This window comes from Stigmatopora nigra, chromosome 14 (genome assembly GCF_051989575.1).
Source record: "Stigmatopora nigra isolate UIUO_SnigA chromosome 14, RoL_Snig_1.1, whole genome shotgun sequence".
NCBI classification, from domain to species: Eukaryota; Metazoa; Chordata; class Actinopteri; order Syngnathiformes; family Syngnathidae; genus Stigmatopora; species Stigmatopora nigra.
Genome location: NC_135521.1, coordinates 9,089,370 through 9,099,688, shown reverse-complemented (window position 1 = coordinate 9,099,688; position 10,319 = coordinate 9,089,370). Strand labels below are relative to the sequence as shown.

The window sequence follows — 10,319 nt, the reverse complement described above, 5'->3', positions numbered from 1 at the left end:
AATATGCTAGTCTCATTTTAAACTGTGATGTAACCACATTATTTAATGCTTTGATGCAAAACATGGATCAGAATATAGATCATATTTTTGGCTCTTTTGATCAAGAAGCTTCTAGATGTATGGAAAAAAAATCTGAAGTAATGATCATTATTATGAAGCAAGCTACTTAAATATTTTACATGTTCAGTCATAAAAAATAATGGCTTTCAATAGATAGACTGAAGGAAAACTCAAACTAAATTGGGTTAATTTTTACGCATGTTGCACATAAGTAGGGGTGCACATATTTAAGCATTGAAGAGTTTTTTTAACAGTACAAGAATGTTCAATAAACCATGGTTAAATTGTTTTTGTTTTAATTTATGGTTGGGGAAATGACAACTTTACAAGAGCTTTTTTGAATATTACAAGCAAAACGATGAGTGACAGCAGACAAGCAGAGCATGCCAAATGGAAAGAAAAAAAAAAGTTGGCCTCTCGTGAAACATGAACTTCAGCCTGCTTTTTACTGTCCAAGTGCACCCGGTCATCAGATGACACAGATAATTTGGGGATGGATAAGCACCTAATTTGTGTATGCCATGTAAAACGGGGTTCCCGTAGTTTAAATCTACAAAAGAAATCTGCCTTCATCGGAGTGAGTCCTTGCATGGTGGCAATGGAAAGAATGCCCAATCTGCCAAACAAGTCTAAATATTACAAAAACAAAACCAAGGCAAAACCAAGAAGAAAAAAAAACAATCCTTGTATCCGAGGGATTAATAGATAGATGCTCTAAGGAAATTTTGGTCACATGTCAAGAGGCTCAGCTACTTGTTGCAAGACGACGACTACAGTCGTGGCTATGGGCGACAAACGGGCAGCTGACGGACAAGTTGAGACCTGCAGGTGAAAAGGGCTCGAGGAAGAACTCTATATTATATAATAATAAAATTCAAGACTTTCCAGGCTATTGGGAACCCCGTAAACACAGGTGGGCAATGGCCGCTGAACGGGAAACTTGACCTTGTCCCAGGTTTCAACTTGATGATCCCACAGTGGCCATTTAACAAAAACTGGGAAAAGGGTGGGCAGGTATGGGATGAGCATTGGAGCCATGAGGTCTCAGTTTTGTTTTTGCTGTTATTTTTGTTTTGTTTAATCGTCCGTTAGATCCTGGACAAAAAGGACCTCGGAGCGGCTTAGTCCGGCCTCTTTCAACGTGGGAGGGTAGGGATGCTCTTCGCATGGAAGACAGGGCAGTACCCGGCGAGGGAAGTTGGTGACGATTTGAAACTTCTCCGGGCTTTCTTTCAACGAGAACAGGAAATCATAGATGACCTGTCAGGGGGAAGAGGGAAAAAAACAACTGATTTTCTAAGCTCATGGTAATCAGCTTTAACATCTCAATGTGTGGACTTGCTGTTAGAGACTGCCCGAAGAGGAATCGTCGTTCCACGCGCGTGTCATTGGGCAACTTGAAGACGATTTTGACGCTTTCCGGATCGTCCGCGGGCGGCTCTGGCGGGAGACATTCGGACTTTCTCTCCTTTTCCTCTTCTAGCGTCTGGTGGCGAAATCAGAGCATTATACGCTCACGTTTCCATTAGACACGATCTGTTTGCGGCGAGTCATGGTGCTCACCCTTCGTCTCCTCTCCTCGGCGAGCGCGCACTGTCGGACTTTTTCCTCCTCTTGCCTGCGTTGCTCCTCCTCCTCCCGCTTCTTTCGGTCTTTCTCCTGGTCGGCGCGCAGGGACGCCTGGTACGCCTCATCTTGCTGCTGTCTGAGCTCTTGGGTCTGGCTTCTCTCCTCACTGTAAAGATTCAGCGAGTTCAAAGTCAAGTACCATGTTTTCTTTATCATGAGTTGTACTTTTTTTTCCTTGTTTGGATGGGCTTTTTAACTATTACTTTGACTAGTTGTTTAGTTATGATACTAAAGGAAAACTAACAGGTATCGCAGCAGATAATGAGAGACAATGCAAGTCATAGTCCTTCATTTGAGCAAAGGCATGCACTTGAACATCAGATCTTTTCAGCTTTAAAAATCGAGGGGTATCGTAAGTACCGTTCAAGGCGCTCAGACATCAAATATGTTTGATTGGCCTCCATGATGAAGGTGAGCTGATTGACAAAGTCCTCAGGCTGAATGAGACCCTCGAGGCGGCCGACGACCGTCATCTTGCGGTCCTTTAACATAATCATGGCCAGGAATGGGTACGTGTTTTCCCGCAACGCTTGAGACACTGAAAGGGACAAGAAAAAAAATTATAATTTTAATGTTGTTAAACAGCAGGTTTGTTGTGTTTTTTACACATATACCAGTGCAGCGCTTACCTCTGTAGCCCTCTGGCTTGCTTGTCGAGCAGGCCCAGAACAGCATTCGGGTGTTGACAAAGGCTACTATCTCTTCTGTACACAATGTGGAGCTACAGGAAGAGACAGACAAGCAATGTTAAATGATCTGAGTGTCCCCCTATAGCATTATAAGCTTGGTGGGTCATGAAGGAAAGTAAAACAACAATCAAAATTAAATAAACCTACCGACAAAATTCATCGGTGTCTTGATGATCGTCTCCATGAAGGTAGACTAAGAGGTAGCGGAGCTCTCGTTTAGCATCATTTAATGCCTGTTAACATGGATAAAAAAGCATGTCAAATGTTTCCCTCATTGGCCATCATTGATGACGTGATCCTATCCATTTAGACTGGGATGACTGATAGCCACTAGCAGTAAAATTGCATATGATATCTTTTGTCATCAATGAGTGATTCTGATATCATTTTTTTTCTTTTTCTTGACTAACTCCCACAACCTCCATTCTCAACTCACCTGGCTGTATGTTCCCTGATAAAAAACAGGATGTGAGCGTCCATACTGTTCCTCAAAACTATGAATAAAAGAAACGACATCCCCAACTGGGTCCGTAACACGACCACGGGGGTCCGGCCTCACGAATCGCAGGGCAAACCTAGAAAAATAAATTGTGTCCATCTGTAGAACTATCCTTCCATATGTAGGTGTATAATTCATTGTACTCACCTGAATATGTCCAGAAGTGTGTAATATGTAAATCTGAAAGGTAGCAAGATCAAGTAATAACTCCATCCAAGCAAGCCCTGAAATATAAAATAAAAATAATCAATGTTTGGACACACACTTAAAGTAAAAAAAATGTTTAAGCAAGCAATTAAAAGCGTCAGTTGTACAACACACGGCAGCAGGCCTACCCTGGGTTGTGGTCTGGAGACAATATAACTATATACTCTGTGGTCTGCTGTGTTGACCTGTAACGGTCTTGGCGGTGGCGGGTTGAAAACACTGGGCACTCCTTCCTGCTCGTTGAGTCTGTCTTGGACTGCAGACTGAGATGCAAATGGGAAAATCCATCACAAATCCTGGAAGAACAAGCTGAATCCCACAAAGACTACACTTTGTTCTTAGAGTATGCAAAATATTTTGATGACTTTTTACCTCAATGTTCCAGTTATGCTGCTCTAATGTTCGCCGGCATTGGTCAATTGATTCCAAGCCAGTTAGGTCCTGCAGAATAGGGGAAATCGTATTATTAGTCAGATCAGTATAAATATTTTTGAGCGAGTTAACTGTAACAGGTACTAGGAAAAACTTCATTTTATCATGACAAACCCATTGACTGACATAGGAAACTCCCCAACGACCAAGCTGCTAGTTTTCCATCAAGGAAACTAGTACTCCGTACAAAGGTTCCAATCGGAAGGTGGATTAAAGGTTTGCGTTGGATCCTTTTTATCAGCAGAACACAATGTCGCTAAATTGACTTTAAAGACACGTGTTTAAACTGGAGTTGACAGATCGGACCTTAAAGTAACGATACATACATGAACTCCTCGTCAGCGATTTGGTGACAACTGAGTCAGGGTTCAGGAAAAGACACACCACAGATCATGCCATGCTTAATAACACTTGGGAATAACATCAGTGGCTATGATAGAAACGTCCTAAATCATCTGCGATTGAAATCAATTCCTCCCCTTAAAAGTCTTTTGACTCATAAGACGTTCAAGCTAATGCTAGCTAACATTAGCTCTGAAGTTGACCAGTATTGAAGTTGACTGTGTGGGAAAAGCTCGAACACTGAAGCTTCAGCCAATCAACGCTGGTTCTGACTTGACTAGGAATGCCATCATGTGGTTCCACATATTTTTATGTGTGAGGAGTCGTGTGTTAGACCGCATTTACCTGAAATTGGAGGAGTTTTTCTGTCTGCGCCTGCGATAATTCTGGCTCCTCAGGCGCCGCCATCTTAGCTCGCCAATCACCTAGCAAGAGTTAAGCAACGTCAAAACGAGGTTTCGGCAAGTTCGACGAGGGCGCTGCTGACATCTAGTGGCCTGGAGGACGTGACGTTCAACAACTTAACCACATTTTTAACATTTGGTCTAAGAATTTTGTCGCAAGAAAATTTGTTCCCCATGTTTGAATAATTAAGTCACTAAACCATGGTTGAAACAACTATGAACTATATCAGTATGTAAATGAGTTAATTTAAAAAATGGTTCAAATTTATTTCAAGTAATTCACTCAAAAGAGGTCTGTATTTTTAAACACATGAACTTAATTAAAAAGAAAACAATCATCAGCCCAATTGTGTATTTCACTAATATGTAATTACATTTTCTTATCCGGAATAAATTCACCAAATGCTTAATGAAATAGATGGGTTTTTTTGCACTTAAACAAAGTGAAACTTAAAACAATAATTTCCACAATAGAGCACAGGGGTAAAAATGGGATATTTCAATTTTATTACTTTTTCCCTTCCACCATAATGATGTGGTAACCGAATTTGGTCTTAACAGGAGGGTCTGTGTAAACAGGCTTATCCATGGAAGAGATAGCTAAGTTAAACGCAGCCTCCTGAAACGGTCCGACCATGGATCCTCGCGTCATCCATCCCAGATCACCCTGTCAAAAACATTCAAAATGAGTCAAAATGTATGATTACAGGAGAAACTCAGCAAATGTAATTGTGTATTTACTCCTTGTCTTGCTTTGTCTTCACTGTATTGTGATGCCACTTCACTAAAACGTACTCCAGCCTTCAGTTTCTCCATTGCCTCCATGCATTTCCCATGCTTTTCACATAGGATGTGGCGAACCTGAGCATAATGTACAAGTGAGTACTTTGGCTATTTAGGCTGATAAATGAAAACAGAGAAAAGCAACAGTAAATTGGGTCTCTAGCCACCTTTACTGCAGTGCCTCCTTTCGGTGCCTTCTCCTTCTTGTCAGCTTCTGCGCTTCCTGATGCACCTCCTGAACAAATTAAAAAATGTGGACAATACGTCCATATTTTAATACTTGAGGTCAATATAGCAGCATTATTAACATTAAAGCAGCGCACATCAGACACCTGAAATAAAGGTGTAATTGTAAGCTAATGTCATAATACAAGTCCTGATTTGTGACCATTTAAGCAGATTTTTACCATAATGGAGAAAACAAACCTTTCGACCCTTTTCCACCTTTTCCTTTTGGTGGCATTTCATATGATGGTTATTTAAAAATTCAAATTGGAGAAAATGTAAACACCACTCTCGAGTGTATGTTCATGCTTCTGTGAAGTTAGACATGCGCTGTAGCCTCCAGTCTTCTTCTACTGTGAAAAGTTGGGACATACTAGATTTTGCCATCTAGTGGACAATATTTTGTTAGCACAAACAAAATATTCAATATTGAACTTGAACTCAAATGGTGACGTTTCAGTACCATTGACAGCGACAGACGTCAATGTCAGCCAATGCGTGAATTTAAAAATATAGTAAATCGGATTCAGGCCTTGGAAGTTTGTTGGGGTTGTTCCTTACTGTGTTAAGTAGTTTTATACCAAAATGATGTGCGGTAATTGTAGAAAAATAGTTATTTTTTAATGCAACTTTGGTTCTTCTAATAGGACAAATCACATCGAATGCTTTTAAAACCTTGTGATGATAAGTGGATCACAAAATGAATGAATAATAAGCAAGCCACTTGACTGCTGGATCAAAAAAAACACAACAACAGTAATTAAACAATTGAAAATGAAGTAATGGCAGGAGGGCATAAACATTGGTGAACAGAAGACAAAGAACCCTAATCTCAGTTTTCAAAGTGCTTGGTCTCCATAGCAACCGCAACACAAACGCCCTTGATGGTGCGGCAGTCAGAGAGCCAACGGTCCACATTTGCTTTGAAATAATGGAGAAGTACGAGAAGATGATGTGTTTGGGCAGGGGAGCATCTGGAGAAGTTTTCTTGATGAGAAATGCTGAATCAGAGAGGTTGCATGCGGTGAAGAGAATCAAACTAGGAAACACATGGACGCATAGCGCCGTTCTTCAAGAGGCGGAGATCATCGGCAAGCTGAAGCAGCCTCACATTGTGAATTGCAGCGAAGCCTTAGTGAGCCCCGATGGCGGCTTTATTTACATTGTGATGGACTACTGCGATGGCGGGACGTTAGACGACAAAGTCAAAGAGAGGCAACCCAGAGACTTCTTCGGAGAAAGTACGGTCATGGGATGGTTTGTGCAGGTGGCTTTGGCCGTGAGGTACATCCACAAAGCTAAAATACTTCACAGGGACATTAAAACCTCAAATGTGATGCTGACAAAACAAGGAATGGTGAAGTTGGGTGATTTCGGGGTATCCAGAGTGATGACATGCACAGCAGACCTGGCCTCCACCTGTGTTGGAACTCCTTGCTACCTCAGTCCGGAACTTTGCCAAGATGTGCCTTACAGCTCCGAGTGTGACATCTGGGCCTTGGGCTGCCTGCTTTATGAGATCTGTGCTCTCCAGCCTCCATTTACTGCTTCTAATCTCCTTAGTCTCTTTTATAAAATCACCAAAGGAGAATATGATCCAGTGCCTGACCTTTACTCCCCAAACGTGTTGTCTTTAATCCAGACAATGTTAAATACCAAACCTGCAAACAGACCAAGTGCTTCCTGTTTGGTGGACAACGCCTTTGTGCAAGAGCACTTATGGCACATTCGATGTGGCAGTACGCTAATGGAGGAAGATGGCGCTCATATGGAGGCGCAGAATCAAAGTGGTTGCCTTTACCCAGATGACTTTGATGAAGACGACGAAGGGAGTTTGTCTTCTGTATCTTCTGTAGAGGAACAAAGTCAACATTCAGCTTTAACAGCAAGAAGACTCTCTGCAGAGTATTTTGGTAATGCACAATACAACACGTGTGTAAAGCTTAAGGTGTGGTTTGTAAAATTAATTTGTGCAGGGACTTATGAATTACAGAAATTATTATTTTAGGTATTTTTTTCACTCATTTGTTCATTTATCCATATATCCTCAAGGACCTGGAGACTACCATGTCTACACAGTGTGAGGACGAACCTGGAATTGAACCCCACTAGGCTACTTAATGTTTTTAATATAATTATATTTTATTTAAAATAAGGAGAATATTAATAGTTTTTCCCTTTATGTTTGTTTTGATTGCTAATTATCAGCAGTGAATCTCAAGTCTTTTATACTTAAAAGTTGTGTCTGCTGTCATAAAAATATGATGAATGAAATGAAAACAACCAGGAGGAAACCATCATTTCCTCACAACTGTCTCACAAAGTCTCTGACAAGAAAGTTGACCTCTTCTTCCCTTTTTGAAGTTGTGCTTTTCAAAGAAGTTCCCTGACGTAATGTTCAGTCATAATTACAGAATTTAGATGACATCCCCTTATAGCAGCATCCATTAACAATAAATACATTTCATCCTTGCACTAAAATTTTCCAAAATAATCAATTTCACAATGTTTTCTCTTGAAGTTTTGCCTTCTGCCACTTTGAAAAGATTGTTGGACAAAACTTCATGGCAACTAATTCTCCTTCTGTTTTACAGTATTTTCACAGTGTTGCCAGGATGCTGGAGAACAAGTGGAATATCCCGATGATTTTGAAGAAGATGAGGAAAAGGATGAGGGTACAGATGTGGTACATGAATATCACAGTTCCATTCATGTGCATGACGATTCATTGGATGAGTTTCAGCTATGTGATGCAGGAGGAATGGTTGTCACATTGAAGGCTTTGAAAGAGAAGGGCTGAATATTCTGCAAATATTTGGGTTTAAAAACAAAAAATATTGCCCTAAAAAGGCATTTTAAATTAGAGGATTGTTTCAGAAACTTTGTAAGAATGTTGTTGAAGTCATAACCATGTAGTGAAGCCAAACACATGTCACATCAAGAAAGGGCAAGCAGGGGTTGTCAGTAACCTAAAAATAAGTTTTGTATGCATCAATTCTTCCACTGTTTTTTGTCAACATTTGCAATTGACAATGAGTTCATGCTGAATACGTGACTAATAAATAGGAAGTACAGGAATGTCTTATTTTAATTGCATAACAACATAAAAGTGATTATAGTGTGTTACAAAGAGGAGTTTCCAATGAATATCCATGTGAATTGAAGTTTTTAAGTTAATATTGTGTAAACTGTGAAGTAATTGTATTTACCTCATAAATGTGGATATAAATAGAAACCAATAAGCTTTTTATAAATATTTTTGGACTATGTTTGAATATTACTGTGTAGTAGATATATTAAAGAGTCAATAGTACTTTTTATACAGTACGTATATATTACTACTCTACTTCTGGGGTCTATGTTGATCATAGGAAACATTTGTTTATTATTTAAACTTGTATATAATGTTGATTTTGACATAAACGTCAAATGTCAGGAAGTCAAACATCTAAAATAGAATAAGAAATATTTAATTGGCTTATTGTTTATCCGCCTTGGCAATGTGTTTTAACGGAAATATAAGATTCGTTGTTTATCGCCACACAATCGCTCGAGAGATAAAGGAGGTTTCAACCACTTGTGTGAAATTTGCAACCAAAAAAAAAACATTTCTTCTATGAATGACCCATTAATGATAAATTGTTTGACATTTTCCTCTATGGCCACCCCTCCCACACACTACATGCCTAAAGTGATGACACATTTTTTTTCTCATGTAAGTTGGGCAGTGTAACCTGTGATGAGGTCATGGTGCTAACTAGTACTAATAACGTCTAATACTTTTCATCCAAAAATCTAAGTTAGAAGCTCAATCATGGTGTTGTCATCTATTTATAAGAACATTTTAATTAATGATGAAGCAGACAGTCATTTTCTTCCATACTATTCAAGTGGTAATACAAAAAACCAGGTACCAGATGTATATTTCGTTACAACTTACAATACATAATATTTCAGTGTCTAAATAGATAGGCCTATCTAGCCTTGTGTTAGCCATTTTACTGGTGTTACTTTAACCTATGTTTGTTCTTGGTTTCTGATTAAATAAAAAAAATTGAGACACTCTAGTGTGTTTCCTAATAAAAAAGAATGACCACAAAATAACATGAGACTGACGTAACATGCATAAATGATGAGGGGACTTAAGAGTTGTGGAAATGTCTCACTACATCGTGCAAAGATTCCCCTTCTTTCAAGCGATAACAGTATCGTGACCCCCCCCCCCCCCCCCCCAGCCTGCTGATAGTGTTAAGACAAATTGACCATGTTTCCACATTAACACGTAAATGTAACAACTGTGTTGCGCAAAAAATGACTTCATACTTAATTTATACATTCTAATTAGTATGCAGTATTCTTTCTCTAGATGAATTACATTTACTAAGATTTTAGAGTGGATTGACTGGTTTTAATCAGTTGTACTTTTTCATGAAATTGATGGTTTTGGTACCGCTTTTAAAAATATATACATTTTAATTTAGTTTTTCATATACATTAAAAAATATACATAAAGTACCTGTGGGCAAGGGAATGGAAAATCAAAAGGGGATCCATCTTACATTTATTACTCTTCAAGAGCAATTTGTGTTTACATACTAATATCTAATGTATGTGGACATTAACCAAAGAGTCCCTTATGGTTCATAACTTCTGGACTCTGAGTCGTTTTTCTGACCCCATATGATAACATCGACATGCTGTGTTTCCGACATGATTATTTTAAGAGGGGCGATCCAGTAAGGCCTTGATATACCTTAAAGATACTGAAAATGATACAACTATGACCAGTTTAAGACCCCTTTTTTATGAATCAACCCCTAGTCTCAACTCACTTGATATGATCTCATCAGATGTAAGAGAATCTGGTTGAACACGATTGGTCCAGGAATGTGGCGCAATTCAAAATTTTAATAGGTGTTTTGCATTTTGTGTAGGTTCAACAAGATGATATCACTTGCTTCCTTTTCCGTGGCAACTTGAGGAATCAAATAAAATGGGCCGATGCTGGTCTCCTCACTTATTTGTGATACTTCGAACCACATGGCGGAA

The 10,319-nt window shown here is 39.3% G+C and overlaps 3 protein-coding genes across 3 annotated transcripts; 1 reads left to right on the top strand and 2 right to left on the bottom strand.

Annotated features, from left to right (window-relative positions):
- Positions 1–339: 339 nt before the first annotated feature.
- On the bottom strand, positions 340–4,352 carry faf2 (Fas associated factor family member 2). The gene is made up of 11 exons (XM_077733290.1): positions 4,204–4,352; positions 3,457–3,525; positions 3,213–3,347; positions 3,025–3,101; positions 2,815–2,953; positions 2,526–2,611; positions 2,319–2,410; positions 2,050–2,227; positions 1,624–1,795; positions 1,403–1,546; positions 340–1,320 (listed from the first exon to the last, which is right to left on the bottom strand). The coding sequence occupies exons 1-11, from the start codon at positions 4,264–4,266 to the stop codon at positions 1,138–1,140; spliced, it is 1,338 nt and encodes a 445-aa protein (XP_077589416.1). The 5' UTR covers positions 4,267–4,352; the 3' UTR covers positions 340–1,137.
- Positions 4,353–4,746: 394 nt separating this feature from the next.
- pin4 (protein (peptidylprolyl cis/trans isomerase) NIMA-interacting, 4 (parvulin)) lies at positions 4,747–5,637 on the bottom strand. Its single transcript, XM_077733291.1, has 4 exons — positions 5,472–5,637; positions 5,213–5,280; positions 5,004–5,123; positions 4,747–4,929 (listed from the first exon to the last, which is right to left on the bottom strand). The coding sequence occupies exons 1-4, from the start codon at positions 5,506–5,508 to the stop codon at positions 4,771–4,773; spliced, it is 384 nt and encodes a 127-aa protein (XP_077589417.1). The 5' UTR covers positions 5,509–5,637; the 3' UTR covers positions 4,747–4,770.
- Positions 5,638–6,131: 494 nt separating this feature from the next.
- nek12 (NIMA-related kinase 12) lies at positions 6,132–9,275 on the top strand. The gene is made up of 2 exons (XM_077733677.1): positions 6,132–7,183; positions 7,865–9,275. Exons 1-2 carry the CDS (start codon positions 6,202–6,204, stop codon positions 8,068–8,070), a joined length of 1,188 nt encoding a protein of 395 aa, XP_077589803.1. The 5' UTR covers positions 6,132–6,201; the 3' UTR covers positions 8,071–9,275.
- Positions 9,276–10,319: the final 1,044 nt, after the last annotated feature.

What these genes read in the sequence shown, in the direction of transcription:
- faf2 (XM_077733290.1), bottom strand. Translation starts at nt 4,266, where the DNA reads ATGGCGGCGCCTGAGGAGCCAGAATTATCGCAGGCGCAGACAGAAAAA. An exon ending in AGCATAACTGGAACATTGAG is followed by an intron (nt 3,348 to 3,456) that starts GTAAAAAGTCAT and finishes TTTGCATCTCAG; the next exon opens with TCTGCAGTCCAAGACAGACT. An exon ending in ATGTCTGAGCGCCTTGAACG is followed by an intron (nt 1,796 to 2,049) that starts GTACTTACGATA and finishes GAATCTTTACAG; the next exon opens with TGAGGAGAGAAGCCAGACCC.
- pin4 (XM_077733291.1), bottom strand. Translation starts at nt 5,508, where the DNA reads ATGCCACCAAAAGGAAAAGGTGGAAAAGGGTCGAAAG. An exon ending in AAGGAGGCACTGCAGTAAAG is followed by an intron (nt 5,124 to 5,212) that starts GTGGCTAGAGAC and finishes CATTATGCTCAG; the next exon opens with GTTCGCCACATCCTATGTGA. An exon ending in AAGACAAAGCAAGACAAGGA is followed by an intron (nt 4,930 to 5,003) that starts GTAAATACACAA and finishes TGTTTTTGACAG; the next exon opens with GGTGATCTGGGATGGATGAC.
- nek12 (XM_077733677.1), top strand. Translation starts at nt 6,202, where the DNA reads ATGGAGAAGTACGAGAAGATGATGTGTTTGGGCAGGGGAGCATCTGGA. An exon ending in ACTCTCTGCAGAGTATTTTG is followed by an intron (nt 7,184 to 7,864) that starts GTAATGCACAAT and finishes TCTGTTTTACAG; the next exon opens with TATTTTCACAGTGTTGCCAG.